The sequence below is a fragment of the Hypanus sabinus genome, chromosome 25 (assembly GCF_030144855.1).
Source record: "Hypanus sabinus isolate sHypSab1 chromosome 25, sHypSab1.hap1, whole genome shotgun sequence".
Taxonomy (NCBI): Eukaryota; Metazoa; Chordata; class Chondrichthyes; order Myliobatiformes; family Dasyatidae; genus Hypanus; species Hypanus sabinus.
The window spans coordinates 17,135,689-17,155,206 of NC_082730.1; the positions used below are offsets into that span (position 1 = coordinate 17,135,689).

The window sequence follows — 19,518 nt, forward strand, 5'->3', positions numbered from 1 at the left end:
ACCTCTGCTGCCTTGTGACTATACCCATTCATGGTGACGTCTTCAGGAGTAAACGCCAAGGAAAAATCTGGAACTGGAGTCCCAAAGGCAATTGTACAATGAGTTCAACGCTGACTGGCAACTTCTCTGATGCCGCAGGTGCCAAACTTCATCACCTCTGCTATTCCTTTAGATTCATCAGCTGCAGAGAGGGGGAGCCTGCTACATGGACAACAGCTTGTTCAGCATATCGGACTGCCCTGGCTTTGTGTCATGTAGACAGCTGGGATGCAATGGAGGCCTCAACCTGTAAACTGTTTATTCTAATAACCAAGTTTAGTTTCTCTCAAACATTCAAAGTCCCAATTGCCCAATGACAACCACAACATCACAAATACATATATTATATTTGTCCATTACTAAATAAGGAGGCAAAGGCTCCAACACAGCTCCTCATGCTGTTGAATCCTGTTACAACACAGAGAGTTCAACCATTCACACTGGTGTTCAACAGCCTTGACATCACTTGGTCTCAAGCCATCGACATCCTGCCTAAAGATTAAAGAATAGATTTATTTCTCACATCTACATTAAAACCTACAGTGAACTGCATCATTTGCATCAACAACCATGGTCTGGAGATGTGTTGAGGGCAGCCTGCAACTGTCACCATGCTTCATGCTTCAGCATAGCACGCCCACAATTTACCCTGTTATGAGTGACGAACAGACCTGATGGTCAATGGGGTGCAGAGTTAACCATTCCCAACCCCCCCCTCCTGAGAACTACGAACTATTGCTGTTGCTATGCTGCTCATGAGAGAGAGAGAGACGAAACACAGGCAAAAACATCTGCTACAGATAAAAGGGGGAGAGAGACTGTTGATTTACTGTATTTTGACTCTTCCTGGATTATTTACCTTCCACTATAGGAACTTTACTTTGCTCGTTAACATTCCTCAGGAGATAGCAGGAGTGGCCTGATTTGATGGACACAGTCATTCAGAGTTGATGGATAGCTGAGACCCCTTGAGTGGGAATAAAAGACAGGTCTGGAGAGACACCCTTCAGACACACCAGTGGACACTGACTGAGTGTTGGGAACCCACAGAAAGGTGGGGGGCTTCAGAGACCGAACCAGGAGATCGGTCAGTAAAGCTCACAGTGTTACAGCAGGGCCGGTGAGGACTTGTGTGTGTGTCCACTCATGCTAGAGTGATAAGTCCACCACAAAAGAATGGTCTAGCTGAAGAACAGAGGGGTCATAACTGAATGACCACAACAATATGACGGATTAAGAAAGCCACAAAAGGTTTGCCTGCCGCAGGTGTTGCTGTTACATCTCGCTCGCTCTCTCTCTCTCTCTCTCTCCAACAATTTCAATACAACAACCATAACCACCTCAGCATTTATGAATTGAACTCTATACTTTCCTATGACAATTCATTTACCCCTAGACATCGATAGAGCTTGTCTATTATTGATTATTATTATTCCTACACTTTTAGGTTTATTACTGCTAACTTGTTTTATATGTATATTTGCATTTTTGATATTGTATCGTGTAGTTTACTAATAAACACCTTTAGTTTGGTACCACCAGACTCCAACAGATTCTTCTTTCTCTGCTGGTCAGACACCCAGTTACGGGGTACGTAACAACCCTTACTAATCCGTGCACCTTTGGAATGTGGGAGGAAACTGGAGCACCAAGAGAAGAGATAGTGGTCACAGGGAGAACGTATAAACTCCCTATAGAGAAAAGCGGGAATTGAACCCCAATCGCCAGCGCTGTAAAGCGCTGCACTAACCGTACCGCCCTTTAATCCTGATTGTTGTCCTTGACCTGAAATTTGTTGGACCAGTGCATTAACACTGCAGGTACAAGAGTAGGTTAGAGGTAAGGCATTCAGGTGTAGGTGACTGCCTTTCTGATATCCCCAAAGCTTTCCATCATCTGCAAGGCTGAAGAGAGGAGCCTGATAGAATAACATCCACTTGCCTCAATGAATGTGACTTCAACAAGTCTCATTCACTGGGTAGACCACTTCAAAAGAGAGTAAGCCGAGGGAATTTCAAAATAAGGCTCAAAAAACGAACATCAAACAATTATCAAAATATAGATCGGAGTCCAAAGGTCGATCAGTGGTCCAGAGCTCAAAGCCCAATGGCTGAGGACTGGAGGCCTGTCCTGGACTTAAGGAGCTGCCTGGGTTTGAGTTGAGAGGGACAAACAGGGTTTGCTTTGCAATTGTTTTGTTGCGTTCTGGGTTGTTCTGCCGAACACTTATGCTACGTTGGTGCTGCATTGTGAGACGACACTTGCAGGCTATCCCCAGAACATTCCAAGCTTGTTGGTTGTTACGCAAATGGTACGTTTCAATCTATGTTTCGATGTACATGTGATTAAAAAAAAAGTCTGAATCAGAATCTGATTAAGTGAAAGAATCTTTGTTCTCCTTAAGAGTGTATGAGATCACGGTGTTAGGGAGATTTGGCTTCTGTTATTAACCAGAACATGGAGAATTGACTTATTTAAACACAAGCAGGAAGTTTGAAGTTACTTTGTGTGTTGAGTTATGATGATTTGCAATATGCTGACAGAAAGGGTAGGGAAGTAATACAGTCACATTAAATGGATATACAAAAAGGAAAAAAAGTTTATAGAGTATTGAGGAGGGGAGGGGAAGGGACAGCTCTTTCAAGACAGAATAAACATCATGTGCCAAATAGCCTCTTCTGTGCCTCAAGCATCTAATCATAAAACATCTTAACTTAGAAAACAAACACAACATTAGATGGTTTAACAAGATTACAAATCACCCCAAGGGCATCAACCTGAAATGTTTGTCCACAGGTGCAGGTGATCTGCTGAGTGGGTATTTCATAAGCAGTAGAGATTCTGCAGATTTCGTAAATATTGAACAACACACACACAGAGAATGCTAAAGAAACTTAGCAGGTTAGGCAGCATCTATGGAGGGGAATAAACTGTCAATATTTCAATGGGGAATTTTGATCTCAATCCAAAATGGAGAATAGTAGCGGGGGGAGGGCAAAAGTTACCGTAATTTAGAGAAATTGATCTTCATGCTAGCGGGTTGGAGCCTACCCAGACACAATATGAAGTGCTGCTCCCACCTGCATAAGTTTGGCCTCCTCACAGCAGTAGAGGAAGCCACGGGCTCACATGTCAGAACGGGAATGGGAAGTCAAATTTAAATGGGTAGCCATTGGGAGATCCTGCCTTTTATGGAGCTTGACAAAGTGGTTCCCAAAACTCTGTTGGGTCTCACCAATGTAGAGGGAGCTGCACCAGCAGCACCAGATGTCACAATGAGGCCCAACTCAGCTTGGAGGAGAAACACATGAGCCACCTTGGTAGCCACAAACCTGAAGGCATTGACTTTTCAGATCTCTGCATTCCTCCCTCCTTTTCTCTTCTTCCACTCCCCATTCTGGTTATCCACTCACCCCTTCTCTTTCCATCATCTGCCCATCACCTCTCTCTGATTCCTCTCCGCCTTCCTTTCTTCTTTGCTTCCCTGTCCTCTTCTTCAACCTTTTACCTTTCCCACCAAACCCCTCCTAGTATCTTACTTCATCCCTTCTCCCCCACCCGGCTACCTACCCCCTCACCTTGCCTCACCATTCACCTTCTAGCTTGTACTCCTTCCCCCACACACCACTTTCTTACTGTGGCTTCTGATGAAGGGTGGCAGCACAAAACATCGACTCTTTATTCCTCTTCATAGCTGCTCCCTGACCTGCTGAGTTTCGCCAACATTTTGTTTTCGTCTTGCTGAGCGTTTCAATCCTTTGCGATTCATGCAGTTCTCGTGATTTTGCTTTCTGAAGGTCATCTTATAGATTTGAGTGAGCAATTTCTCTAGTTGAGCATTCTGTCAAGAATATAGACAGGCCAATTGTCATACATTTAATATTTCAGTAGTATTTGAGTAATGATGACGCTAACATGCCAAGAAGATGCCAAGAGCAACACCTCTCCAACCCTGCATTGCAAAAGTTTCTTGGTGGTAGTGGATGTAGTTGCAAAGTGGTCAGGGTTGTCCCCAATAGCCTGCACTACAACCTCACACACTGTGAATGTGCTGAGAAGCCTCTTCGCAAGAAGTGGTGTTCCACAACACTTAGTGACAATGGACAACTGCACAACCGCTTGTGGCAGAACAGTTTCAGCCACTACTGTAAATGAATGGAATAAGAAATATCATATCTTCACCGTACCACCCAGATACGAATGGCTTGGGAGAAAGGTTTGTCCAAAGTCTAAAGAACTCACTGCAAGCACTGTCAGCAGAACACGGTACGCCAACACTGAGCCAGAAGCTCACCAATTTCCTCCTTGCACAAGGCAATGGAGCACACCCCACCACCGACAACTCATCAGCTGTGCTGTTCCTGGGTCGTCCCTCGCGTTCACGCTTGGATCCCCTCAAGCCCAATCTCAGAAGGGGTATGCAGAACAAACAGCTGAGACAAACTGAGGACTCCTCAGGCAAGGAGGCTCAATGTTTCACTCCTGGACAAGCAGTTCTGGTGAGGGACTACAGAGCTGATCAAACCTGGGTACTCAGAAAGATTAAAGACAGAACTGGACCACTCTCCTACACAGTGAAGATTTCATCTGACATCATCTGGAGATGACCCATCAATCATTTGAGGAGAGCAGAGGGAATTGCCTGAGAAGAAAGATGGCCAAAACTGTCAGAACTACTTCCTGCAGTCCCAGAGTCAACTCCTACAACCATTATGGAGGAGGCCCCAGAATATGAGATTGTTTCACAGCCACAAGTCTTATCTGCCAATCAGAGTGATCGCCCTTGTCAGGAAAGGTGTTATCCACAAGAACAAGAGAGCCTCCATAGCAATTAAATCTTTAGGCCTGAATGGGATAATTTTAAATTCACTATGCTGTGGATGTCTCTGTAGTAGTTGTATTATATAGTTGAGATCCATTCTTTATTGAGTTGAAGTTGACGGCTATGCCGTGAGAGGTGTTGATGAGTCTTTAACATTTCAGTATATTTTAAGTAATATTGTAAATATATTGGGTGATTAAGCATTCTTGTTCATTTAAATAATTCATTATGAGTTAAATGTGAAAATAAATAAACTGTATATGTCATGACGTCACCACGGGATATGTACGCATCTCACGAAAAGTAAAAACTAAGAACATGACTTAGTAACTGGCTCTCTTCTTTTCAATTAGTTTTTCTGGATTTAGAGTTGCTTTGATGGAGTTACTATTTTACAAGAGGGTTATGAAACCAACCTGATTTTCAAAAGAAGACTGGAATTAAAAGAACGAATTAGAACTCTGGTCCCATGCTAATGTCAAGTGATATGGGGAGATATAGAACTGAAACACCATCACCAAGACACAGATCACAGTAACTGCAGCTTACAAAGGTAACCTCCAGACTGACAAAGCATGAACTCCATCTTCCATCCTTTTCCATTCCCCATTCTATCTCTCCTCTTTACCCTTCTCTTCTCCTCATCTAGCTATCAATCACCTCCCTCTGGTGTCCATCCTCCTTCCCTTTCTTCAGTAGTCCTCTCCTATTAAATTCCCTCTTCTCCAAGCCCGTAACTCTTCCACCTACCACCTCCTTTCATCCCCCACCTATCATCAACCTCACTTTTCACCTTGTTCTCCTTCTCCTGTTATGTTCTGTAACCTCTAAATATTAAATTAATTCAAGGAAGATGTGGAGTCCAGGAATGCAAGTCTGGCTTCTTTACTTTCAGTGAGCGCCCATGTATCACATGGTAGCATGATAATGTATGCAATTAAGGTATTTTTACATATAACACATAATTAATTATTTAAACAAACAAGAATGCTTAATTAAACAATATATATCAGGTCAAATTTATTGTCACACATGTATACATGATTACTCAAATATTGATGGAATATGAAATACATAATACCAACCACCTCCTCCTCCACCTTCTTACCCTGGTTTCATCCCCCTTTCTTTCCAGTTCTGGATAAGGGTGACAGCCCAAAAATTTGACTGTTTATTCTCCTCCTTAGGTGCAGCCTGACTTGTGAAAGTTCCTTCAGCATTTTGTGTGTGCTGCTGAGTATTTCAATCCTTTGCTGTTTTTATTCACAATTCCCCTGATTTTGCTTTCTGAAGGCCATCTCAGAGCTTTCAGTTATTATTTTTCTAGCTGGCCATTCTGTCAAGACGATTATGGAGAGAAATAAAATACAGATCACAATGCTATTGTCAACACCCTGTGTGTGTGGGTCGCATTGTTGTTACTATAGGGTTATGGAATGTAACACTCAGAGGACTTGAATTAAAATAATGAATTAAAAAATTATCCCCAAGTTGATGTACGTGCATCAAGAGTTTCAGAGACATGGAACTGAAACACACTGGCACCAATACATGCAGATCACTGTAACTATGGCTTACACAGGTAGACCTCAATGTCACAGCAACACACACAAAATGCTGGAGGAACTCAGTAGGCCATGGAGAAGTGTAAACAGTCAACATTTTGGGCTGAGATCCTTCATCAGTCCTGAGCTTGTACTCCTTCCCTTCCCTCCACCATCTTATTTTGCCTTCCTCCCCCTTCCTTTTCCAGTCCTAATGAAGGGTCTCAGCCTGAAACATCAACAGTTCTTTTCCGTAGATGATGCCTGACCTGCTGAGTTCCTCCAGCATTGTATGTGTGTGTTACTCTGGATTTCCAGCATCTGCAGATTTTCTCATGTTTGCGATTCTACCTCAATGTCAGAGTTTAGCATTAGCAAGTCAATAGGAAAAATGGATTTACAGACTGAAGATCAAAAACTATAAATATATCCATAACAGAAGGGTCAAACCAGATTGCAACATGTTCACACCCACACAGACATTTTTTTTGACAACAGCATATATTTAAATCACAGCATGCTGTTTCAATTATATCAATGTGAAATGCACAAATACCAGGGAGTGTGTGTTATATTAAAAGAATGAATAGGAATTCATGACTCATACCAAGTTCATTAACTGGGATTTTCAACCATTGTCGTATAATACAGTAATTTGGTGCAACAAAGCGCATTGATCCAGCTGCAATTCCTGCTGTAAGCCTTCCTCATTCAGTTGGACCATTGCACATATTCAGAAGGATGATGTGGCATTCAGCACTCTGAGTTGTAGGTTTTAAGGTGTGCACATAAGGGAGGAAATACAGGGAAGTAGCCATGAAAAGGAAAAAAAATTATCCAACCAACAAATAGCTTGTTGGCAAACTTGGTAGTCACGTGCACAGCACACACCCAAAGACTGGCTCAACTGCCAAAAGCGAAGAAAATGATTTGTCCTATCTGCCCAACCACACCTCAGTGTGAATTCCTATACAGGGAACTAAAGTTCAGAAACAGATCAGAAACAGGTTGAATATCATTGGCATATGTCATAAATTTGTTTGTATGCAGCAACAGTACAGTGCAATATAAATAAAAACTATAAATTACAATAAGAAATGTATATAAAAAGTAGTGCAAAAAGAGAGCAAAAAGAAAAGTGAGGTGTTGTTCATGGGTTGGTTCATTGTCCATTCAGAAATCTGATGGCTGAGGGGAACACTTTCATCTCATGTTCTCAATATTTATTGCTTATTAATTAATATTATTTTTCTTTTTGCACTTGCAGAGTTTGTTGTCTTTTGCATAATGGTTGGACATCCAAGTTCCTTAGTCTTTCATTGATTCTGTTATGGTTATTATTCTATATAGATTTATTGAGTACACCCACAAGAAAATGAATCTCAAGGCTATATAAGGTGACATATATTTACTTTGAACTTTGAAGAAGCTGCTCCTAAAACATTGAGTGTGTGTCTTCAGGCTCCTGTACCTCCCCCTGATGGTAGGGATAGGAAGACAGCATGTCCTGAGTGATGGGGGTCCTTAATGATAGATGCTGCCTTTTTGAAGCATGGCCTTTGGTGCCCTCGATGCTGGGGAGGTTAGTGTCCGTGATGGAGCTGGCTGGGTTTGCGACATCCTGCAGCTTTTTCTGATCCTGTGCACTGGTGCTTCCATCAAGATCTATCACAGGGCTCCCAGCCTGGGGTCTACGGACTCCTCGGTTAATGGAAGGAGTCCATGGCATTAAAAAGGGTTGGGAACCCCTGATCAAGAAACTTGAAAAGTATAGTATCCCTTTCAAGCTTCCTGGTAGATCTAAACCCTTTCTCAATTTACAGATTTCACAGAGGAATAACTGGAAGACAAATATAAAAAGCATACACGAAGAGTCAGCCACTCAGACCTGAACCACCATTCAGTTAGGTCATGGGTGACCCGATCTTGGACTGTTCCCTATAACCCACGATGGCTACAGGCCAATAACCTACCTTGGCCTTTAACATATCAATAATTCAGCCTCTTCAGCTCTTTGGAATTGGCAACTCCAAGGCTTCATGACCCACTGAAAGAAAAGTATTCTTCTCATCAGCATCTTAAACTGTTGACCAGTGTGCGATAAAGGGTAATAATTATTCTGGAACAATTCTCCTCAGTTCTAGATTGTTCAACAGGGGTGACCATCCTCTTGACATTTATTCAACAAGCCCCCATGGAATCATGGCGTCCTCTACTGCAACAATGAGGCCACATTCAGGTTGGAGAAGTAACACCTCATATTCCATCTGGGTAGCCTCAAATCTGTTGGCATGGACATCGATTCCTCTAACTCCTGGTAATTTCTTCACCCCTTCCCCTTTCTCTCTTTTTCCGTTCCCCATTCTGGTTCCCCTCTCACCCCCTCTCTTCTCTTCACCTGCTCACCCTTCTCTTTCTTCCATGGTTCAATCTCCACTCCCATCAGAGTCCTTCTTCATCCGTTTATCTCTACTACCTATCATCTCCAGGTTTCTTGTTCCATCCCTCCCTCCCCCCACCTTCTCCCACACGTGGTTTCACCTGTCATCTTCTCCTAGATGAGCTGCCAACTGTGGCTGATGAGCCCCATCTGCCTGAAGTGGCTGGTTTTACGCCATCAGTAACGCACCTTTGCCCCTTTCTCCTGTCAGAGGAAATGGTTCCGCCTCACGTGAAGGCCAGAAGCTGGACTTGGTTACCAGAGGCCATATGAGAGGCACGTCATTGGGAGCATTGAGTAGGTAGTGGGAGCTTATCCCCATTACCACTCCTGGCTATAACAAACTTACTCATAAACAATGCCTTTCTTTGTCACTCACATTCCATTACTCTTTAGAGGGATACTAAGCTGAAGTGAGAACTGACTGGACAGGGAGAATGAGTATCATGTAAAATTTTACACCGGTGAGTCAGCTGGGCTTGTTCATTTGAAGATTTATTTCTGTTGCCCGGAGGCGATGGGTGTCAGTGGCAGTAAGGTAACCTTTCCCAGTATTAGCCACCAGAACCTGGTTAAAGGCAAGAAACATGCTGCCTCTGTGCCTTCCCCATGATTTCACAAATTACTCCTCTCCCCACACTGTCGGAGCTTTTTTTCCTCTGAACCTGCTGCAGAATCCTCTTTTTCGGAAAAGGCCGCCGACTAACGTTCTATTTAACACTCAAACAGCTGTCACAGGAGGGAGATCCTTCTACCCCACATCGGAGTCTTATTCAGGTCGCTGAGATGAAAGGTTATCCCCATAAACCACTTGTCTGGCCCGTTCCAATTAGCTTGCACCTTACAACTAAGGTTGTAGTAACCATTTTACAAAGGGGTCCATCCAGCTGACTGAGATTTATTTATCACAGGTACAATGAAACACACAGTGAAATGCAACCCACAGCCAACATAATCGGGATGTGCTGGGGGCAGAACGCAAGTGTCACCACACATTCCGAGATCAAGACATGTCCACAATGTTCTGCTGAACTACAAAAACAACCGCAGCAACAACAGCAAAACAAGCCCTTTTCCCACCCATACCCACTGACAGACCTCCAAACTCAAGGACATTAAACTGTAGCTGCTGCTTTAATCATTGTTAGTACATTATTTTAGCTGGAACGCTAACAGGAATACATCACCACATCATTCCTTGTAACCAGATCATGCTTATACCAGGTGATTGCCAAGTAGAGAGGATAAAACACACAAAACCCATGCACAGAATTCCGACATCCCACACCTATTCCTGGAAGGTTCAGAAGTTTTTAAAGTAAGCATGACTTTGTTCCAAGCTGACGAACACCTTGCACTAACCAAGGCTCACTGTCCATAAGTCAATGCCGTGTCAGCCGTAACTCCAGCACCTGGAATGCACACACGTGACAGAAGATTCTTCAGCGACTTACCCTGAGAGTCCAGGACCTGCTGCAATCACTGGCCCTTCATGCGCCCTTTCATAGGTCGGCACGAGTCAAACACTGCAATGGTTGGGTTTTCTGAAACTGGATCTCTGCTCACACACAAACAGCACACATATACCAAGGCTGCCAGCCAACTTTGCTACCTGTCATTCTGAGCACGCTCAGTTACAAGGAGCCAATAGTCAGCGAGAGCAGGCTTGGCGGCTGCTGCTGATTAACCCCTTGTTTACTGATTTGGAGAAAGCACACTATTAAACATTTAACACTATTCCTGTCACCCACAAGGGGAGGGGACCATTTGAACCAGATCACCTTAAATCTCTAATTAATATCTTAAAGGCAGGTCTATGTTAGCAACACTTGTGGGCTGCCTCAGCACAATCCTTGGACGGTGTTGTTGTTAACTCAAAACAACACATTTCACAGTAGTTTTTGATGTCATAATATATATATATGGTAAATAAAGCTGAGCTGTATCTTTTTTTCCCTTTACACATTCTAAAACACCTTTTGCGACTCCTGCAGGACAAACCAAACCATTTTGTAGCCAGTGAAATACTTTCTGAAGTGCAGTCACTGTTATGATGCAGGCAGCACACAGAAAGATCCCTCAAAAACAGGAAAAACTAGTCATGAACACATAACCTGTCTGATTGATGGCTGATTAGCCACAGTACCAGATTTAAAATCTCTGATTTTCATCAGAACAGATAAAGATGAAACTTCAGCTTTATTTGTCAAATGTACATCAAAACATTGAAACATACAGCAAAACACGTCATTTGCGCCAATAACAAACACTGTCTGAGGACTGTCCTGGCGGTTAAGCTTCCAGGGCCAACATAGCTCACCCACAACCCGCTAACCCTAACCCTACAATTTAGGAATGTGGGAGGAAACTGAAGCACCACACAGTCAAGGAAGGAGAGAAAGTACAAACTCATTACAGTGGCAGGAATTGAAACACGACTGAATGTCGCCAACGCTCTAGAATGTTGCTCTAACCATTACACTGCCATGCCATCTTCACCTCCTGGAGACTGAGAAGAAAGATAACTTGACACTCACAGTACCACACTGGAGCATCTGCCTGTTTTTAATCTGCTCAAGAACCCAAAGTGGGAATTGATCCCACAACCAAGCAAGAGTGAGCTGACATTCTAGTGACCAGCCTTTACCTTCTTGGCCTCTTCTACTTCAAACCAGTCACTTTCTCCATTCGTCCTACATCTGCAGGGGTTTGAATCCAGGTTTTTTTTTACTTCAGACTGGAATGACCAGTCCACCAACAACACTTTACACCCATTCTCGCAGAGGCATATTTAAACTCTTGCTTTCGCCTATCCACAATGGAGGCTCAAAATGCACGTAAAAAGCATTTGCCCTGTGAGAATTAATAATCGTCAAATCTGTAAGTGACAAAGTCTGCTCATCAGAGCCTGTGAGAATTAATAATCTTCAGACTTGTAACAATGACAAAATCTGCTTATTAGAGCCGAGTCTCCAATCATCTCAGATCTCCATACAAATGGAGCAAGGGCTTTCAAGGTCAAGACTGGTGTGCAAGAGAAATGATGCACAGGCTTCATTCATTCAGAAGAATTAAAGTGTCACTTTAAGAAGGAAAGCAATACCAATTTATCTCATTGTACTGAATCAACACTCATGACCACGAATGAGGCTGAAACTTAAAAAGACAGGCACGTACACGGGTGGTACAGTAGCACAGCAGTTTGTATAACACTGTCACAGCATCAGCATTTGAAAGGTTCAGGTTCAATTCCCATCGCTGCCTGTAAGGAGTTTGCACCCATGACCGTACAGGTTCCCTCCACGTGCACCAGTTTCCACACACATTCCAAGGAGGTATGGGTTAGGGTTAGCGAGTGTCACCATATACTACACTGAGATTCATTTTCTTGCGGGCAATCATAGTAGAAGCAATGAGCAAAAGAACCGCAAACTGCAAGAACAAAAAAAAACAAATAATATTACTAAATATATAGTAAATAAATAATACTGAGCACAAGTCGCTAGGTTGAGCAATCAATGTTGAGGTTAGTGAGCTAAATGGCCTTTCATGTGCCATTAACTTCTCTGATTCTGAAATAAAATGCATTACCTTCAACAGAACATAGAACATAGATGTTCTGCCCAACTTTTAATCTACTCTGAAGTTAATCGAAGCCTTCTCTACCACATAGCCCTCCATTTTTCTTACATCTACGTGCCTATCTAAGAGGTTCTGAAGTGCACCTAATATATCTGCCTCTACCACCACCCCTGGTAGTGTGTTCCACGCACCTACCACTGTCTATGTACAACTCCTGCCTCTGGCATCCTTCTAGAGCACTACAGTGCAAAAGCAGGCCTTTCAGCCCATCTAGTTCTGAACTATTATTCTGCCTAGTCCCACCTACCTCACGCGACCCAGAAGTCCTCCATATCCTTTCAATCTACATACTTATCCAAACATGTCTTAAATGTTGCAACCCTCCCCATTCTGAGTGTATAGACATGTGAAACCCATTTTAAAAAACCCATAGTGGGTCTGCATTCGCTCTCTCTCTCTGTTTTCAACATGTCTCACTAATACATATGGGTGTGTATAAGACGGTGGACTTATCAACCCCTCAGTCAGATAGAAAGGAAGAAAGGATGTCAGGGGTGCTGGGCAGTCATGGATACTATATATTCTTCAGTCTACATTGAAAACTAAATAATCCGGCCATTGTCAGGATGACGTTTATGGAAGATCCCCGTGTGCAAACTGGCTGCCACATTTCCAGTAGAGATGATAATTCAAAGCAGGACAAGTCTTCTGCTGTAATGAGCCTTGGAACAGTTTGATGTGCTCTATAATCCATATTGTGCTGTTCTTTTTAGGTGACATCCAGCTTCTGCACAAGAGGTACCTTTATGGTAACCTCCTCTATATATATAGTAGTATGAAGTGTTATTTAGTTAGTGGAAAGACATTATTTACAAAATTCTTAGGCACCCTAGCTCTATATATATATATATAAAAAGTGCCTTAGACTTTTGCACAGTACTGTATGTAGCAGCTGAGGAAAGTATTTCCTTTACCAGACGAGACAAGTTACATATTCCATGAGGGCCGGCGTTGAAACCTCTCACTATCAGAAAAATCTGTAAACAGATTACATCATCCAGTATCCCAAACTCCACTGCCAGTAATAACCTCATCGGATGGAAAGTGGAGCATTCGGATGCACGATACATTACAGTGCTTGTTTGTTTTCATTAATCATTTACACACACCATCGATCTCCCAGAGTCTCGGGGGCAGCTATCGAACCAGACTGATTTCTTGCCGCACAATCATTCTCCCATTTTAAGACGGCTGGCATTGGTCGACTTTACAGCTAAAGCATTTGAAGAGCACAATGCAGGAACAGGCCACTCGGCCCACAATGTCCATGCTGAACTCGATCCTGAAATAAACTAAACTTCTTCTGTGCATACATTTCAGCTACAGATTTGTTTATTTATTTATCATATGTACAGTGAAATGCTCACTTTGCGTCAACAACCAACAGAACCTAAGGATGCGCTTGGGGGGGGGGGCAGCCCACACATGACCATTCCCTGCATATTTAATCCTTTATTGCTGCTGTTTCACAATTTAATCAACTGCTTGTTTTATTACAATAGTGACAGTAACATTATACTGTCTTACATAAATATACACCTCACAGTTTACGTCAATCTTCAGGCCATGCCAATCAGAGACTTGGGCTAATATTATGTTGTGACTGTACGTGCTCGCTTGTAACTATATGTGCTGTGTGTGACTGAATGTAGTGTCCTTGGCCCCAGAGGATCAATGTTTCATTTAGCTGTATACATGTGTAAGGTTGAATGACAATAAACTTGAACTTGATATTCATGAGTTTAACTATCTCTTGAACACCACTGTATTGTGGTTCATGTGACAATCCGCAAAGCAAACAACATTATGAAGGACCCCACACACCCCTCATACAAACTCTTCTCCCTCCTGCCGTCTGGGAAAAGGCACCGAAGCATTCGGGCTCTCACGACCAGACTACGTAAGTTTCTTCCCCCAAGCTATCAGAATCAATACCCAGGGCCTGGACTGACACCTTACTACCCTATTGTCTTGTTTATTACTAATGCCTGCACTGTTTAGTGCACTTTACGCAATCCTGGGTAGATCTGTAGTCTAGTGTAGTTTTTTTTCTGTGTTTTTTTTTACGTAGTTCAGTGTAGTTTTTGTACTGTGTCATGTAACAACATGGTCCTGAAAAATGTTGTCTCGTTTTTACTATGTACTGTGCCAGCAGTTATGGTCGCAATGACAATAAAAAGTAACTTGACTTGACTTGAATAATAAACCATTACCAATAATGCAGCAATCCTTCACCACTAAACCCCTTGTGCCTGTCTCTATTCTTGGGCTCAAGGTTCTAGACACACAGGACTGAGAGCAGCCCCAACGCAATCAGGTCTTACTTGCAGCAACAGCTCTTCTAAAGAGCTGCTCCCATTGCAAAGGCAGTGCACACGTCCCTCCACAACTTAAACAATGGTTAAATAAGCTCTTGGTAAGATGGTGGGAGGTGGCAGATTGTGTGCCAACCTCATGCTGATGTCTGCCTGTCCGATTAAACTGACTCTTTCCAGTTTCATTTCTCCCATTGGTTTAATTGGAACTCTACAGGGGATTAATTTCCTTCAATCACGTCAGCTCAAGAGGGGAAAGCAAGTACAACACAGTCTACTTCGTCACGATCTCACACTTTGTTTACCTGCACTGCACTTTATCACAAACATGAGAAAGTCTGCAGATTTATTACAAATTACTATTAATTGCACATTTAGATGGAGATGTAATGTAAAGAATTTTACTCCTCCTGTATGTGAAGGATGTAAGTAATAAAGTCAATTTAATTCAGATGCTGGAAATCCAATGCAACGCATACAAAATGCTGGAGGAACTCAGCAGGCCAGGCAGCATCTATGGAAGTGAGTGAACAGTCGACGTTTCGGGCCAAAACCCTTCATCAGTCTTGTACGTTGACTGCTCCTTTTCAGTAGCTTTCACACTTCACCCTGCATTGTAATTGTTTTACCTCATTCTATCTTAATGCACTGTGTAATGATTTGATCTGTATGAATAGTATGCAAGACAAGGCATTTAGTATACCTTGGTACATGTGACTACAATAAACCAATACACCAGAGACAAAAGTTGAACAGCTACTTTCCTACAGCCATCAGGTTCTTCAACCCGCTGGAACAACCAGTAATCCTACTTGCAACAGAACATTATCGGTCACCTCCTGCATCATCATGGACTGGTATAACTACATCAGGGCTGCTTCCTGCACCCACGCAGAGCTCATCGACTTCACCAACTTTTCCTCCAACTTCCACCCTGCCCTCAAATTTACCTGGTCCATTTCTGACACCTCCCTCCCTTTTCTTGATCTCTCTGTCTCTGGAAACAGCTTATCTACTGATGTCTATTGTAAACCTACGGACTCTCACAACTACCATTACAGACTCTCACAGCTACCTGAACTATACCTCTTCCCAAACTGATACTTGGAAAAAAGTCACCCGCTTCTCTCAATTTCTCCGTCTCCAGCATATCTGCTCTCAAGATGAGGTTTTTCATTCCAGAACAAAAGAGAGTCCTCCTTTTTTCAAAGAAAGGGGCTTCCCAAACTCCACCATTAACGTTGCCTTCAACTGCATCTCTTCCATTTCACGCACGTCTGCTCTTACCCCATCCTTCTGCCGCACTACCAGGGATAGGGTTCCTCTTGTCCTCAGTTACCACCCCACCAGCCTCCGTATCCAGCCCATAATTCTACATAACTTCTGCCATCTCCAACAGGATCCCACCACCAAGCACGTCTTTCCCTCCCCTGCCCACTTTCTGCTTTTCACAGGGATCGCTCCCTTGTCCATTTGTCCCTCCCCACTATCTCCCACCTGGCACTTATCCTTGTAAGTGGAACAAGTGCTACACCTGCCCCCACACCTCCTCCCTCACTGCCACTCAGGGCCCCCGTCCTTCCAGGTGAGGTAACACTGTTGAGGTCGTATACTGTGTTCATTGGTCCTGGTATGGCTTCCTCTATATCGGTGAAACACGATGTAGATTGGGAGATCACTTCGTTGAGCACCTACACTCTGTCCACCAGAAGAAGCGGAATATCCTAGTGGCCACCCAATTTAATTCCATTTCCCATTCACGTTCCGATATACCAATCCATGGCCTCCTCAACTGTTGCGATGACACCACACTCAGGTTGCCAGGTTGTAGGAACAACACTTTATATTCCGCCTGGGTAGCCTCCAACCTGATGGCACGGACATCTAATTTCCAGTTATGCCTCCCCCCCTCCTCCACCATTCCTATTTCCTTCTCTCACCTTCTTTCCTTGCCTGCTCATCACCTCTTTCCAGTGTTCCTCCCCCCTTTTCTTTCCTCCATGGCCTCCTGTCCTCTCCTATTAGATTCCCTGTTCTCCAGCTCTGTATCTCTTTCACCAATCAACTTCTCAGTATGCTTTACCCCTCTCCCTCCCGGCTTCACCTATCACCTTGCGTTTCTTCCTCCCCTCCCCCCACTTTTTTACTCTACCCCTCATCTTTTTTTCTGTAGCCTTGCTGAAGGATCTTGGCCCGAATTCCCACAGATGCTGCCTGGTCTACTGAGTTCCTCCAGCATTTTGTGTGCGTTGCTTGGATTTCCAACATCTGCAGACTTCCCTCTTGTTTGCGTTTGGTATCTGATCTTGTCTCACTTCACTCATTTATTCCTCCGTCTTCAGCTTAGGAGGATTAATGGTGCCTAATGGCGATTCCTTTGCTTGCATCTCCGGAAACAGCTCTATCGCCAACTTTAATATCTCTATATTCCCCTTTCAGGGTTCTTTGCGGGAATGGGACCCGTTCTCGGGGTTTCATGAATGGCCGTTGTTCGGCACGCCAAGGGCACAGCCTAAGAGCTTTACTCACTTTTGGAGGTAGGAAATTTCATGGCTCTGGAGATGGGCGGACGGAGGTCGGTGTCCAGGCAGAAGAGTGGTGTGTCATGGGAGATGGAAGATCCAAGGCTGTGTGCCCAGAGACCCAAGATCTTTAGGCACGGAGCTAGGAAAAAGTGACACAACGGACTTCTTAAACATCGAGTTAAAAGTTGCTTGTTATGTCTCCCTCTCACTGTGAAATGGAGATGCCTCTTTCTCCAGAGATAGCCTATGGTATTTTGAATACCAGGTAAACGTGAAGTCTTTGGGCTACTGCAAGTCTGTGTCGTTGCTGTTGCTTTGCACACGCTTGAGTGCTTGAGGCTGGTGCCAATGTTTTTTTGCCGGTGGGGGGGGGGGGGGGAATTGTTGCTTGCTGCCACTTACAAGCGGGGGAGGGGAGCTGCGGGGGAATTTTGGGGTTCCTACATTTAACTGTCGTTCATTCTTTGGGGGGCACTTCTTGGTTTTTGTGGGTGTTTGCAAAGAAACAGCATTTCAGGATACAGATTGTATACATTTCTCTGACTTTAAATGCACCTTTGAAAAGACATGAGATAACAGTGCTACTCTAACCCATACAAAGCAGGTATTTACAATAGATGTGGCGCAGCTTAATTAAAATAAATTTCCCATATTTACATGCAGCAAGTGATTTCATTAGTCCAGAACACTCAAAGACCATTGGCAAGCAGGGTGTAGCTGCACAACAGCCCTCAGGAAGAACCTGCTCTTCAGTCCTATTGCCTTGGCTGAGATGTTTCTGTATCTCCTACCAGACACCAACAGAATCAACAAACTCATTCATAAAGCCAGAGATGTTGTGGGAGTGGAACTGGACTCGCTGATGGTGTTGTCTGAAAAGAAGATGCTGTCCAAGTTGCATGCCATCTTGGACAATGTTTCCCATCCACTCCATACTGTACTGGTTAGGCACAGGAGTTCATTCAACCAGAGACTCATTCCACCTAGATACAACACTGAGCGTCATAGGAAGTCATTCCTGCCTGTGGCCATCAAACTTTATAACTCCTCCCTCGGAGCGTCAGACACCCTGAGCCAATAGGCTGGTCCTGGACTAATTTCCATTTGGCAAAATTTACTTATTATTATTTAATTATTTATGGTTTTATATTGCTATACTTTTACACTATTCTTGGTTGGTGCGACTGTAATGAAACCCAGTTTCCCTCGGGATCAATAAAGTATGTCTGTCTGTCTGTACCAGATGGCAGGAGATTGAACAGAGAGTGTCTGGGATGGGCTGGGTCTTTCATGATATCACAAGCGTGCCGTAGAGTTCCCAGGTCCCGTAGTTGAGTCCCAATGATGTGCTGAGATAGCTTAGTCACCCTTTGGAGTGCTCTGTGATCTGTACTCCTGCAGCTGGAGTACTACACTGTATTGTATCTAAGGAAGCTTTGGGTCCCTTACTTAAGAAAGGATGTGCTGCCATTGGAGAGGGTCCAGAGAAAGCATACGAGAATGACCATGGGAAAGAAAGGGTCCGTGCATTTGGAGCGTTTGGTGGTCAGGGCCTGTCCTCACTGGAGTTCAGCAGAATGAAGGCAAATCTCATTGAAACCGACTGAATATTGAAAAGCCTATGTAGCGTGGACGTGGAGAGGATGCTTCCATTAATGGGGAAGTCAAGGATCAGAGGGGCAGGAAAAATATTGACTGAATAGCAGAGCAGGTGCAATGGGCCAAATGGCCTGGTTGTGATCCTGTGTCTTAATATCACTTGTGTATAATTTATGCTCTGTGTGTTGTCTGAATTTCGATACCTGTAACGCTGCTGCAGGCAGATTTTTCAATGTACCCATGCCTCACTGTACTTGCACATGACAATAAACTTGACTTGGTCCAGGAAAAGGTGGGATACGAGAATAACCATCACCACAGCCTTTCCAGTTCACCACAGTCTGGCCCTGCTTTGTGGTTCTCTGAAAATGGAGGCAGAATGGGATACAGGAGCAACCAGCAACTCCTCCTGTCACGTCTGCATTTCCATTCACCGCAGTCTGGGCCTGCTTTGTGGTTCTATGTAAATGAAGATGGGGACCTGAGATAAGTGCTATAAGACGGGGATGGGAGAGGAAGGCAGCAAAATTGCCACGGTTAAAACCCGCCCATTGCTCCACCCTAACCCTAACAGACAGTGAGTCACCGAAAC

The 19,518-nt window shown here is 43.7% G+C and overlaps 1 protein-coding gene across 25 annotated transcripts in view; it reads right to left on the minus strand.

Moving 5' to 3' along the window:
• plekha6 (pleckstrin homology domain containing, family A member 6) overlaps positions 1 to 19,518 on the minus strand; it is a 347,966-nt gene that overhangs the window by 135,160 nt on the left and 193,288 nt on the right. Inside the window, exon 1 of one of the 25 annotated variants that reach the window (XM_059950206.1) lies at positions 17,332 to 17,379. The exons of 20 other annotated variants lie outside the window; for them this stretch is intronic. Coding sequence is in view for 3 of the 5 variants with exons in the window: in XM_059950191.1 (XP_059806174.1) it covers positions 3,676 to 3,731 (56 nt within the window). In the remaining 2 variants the exon portion in view is untranslated. 4 more of the 25 variants (XM_059950200.1, XM_059950199.1, XM_059950197.1 and 1 more) reach the window with 4 other exon arrangements.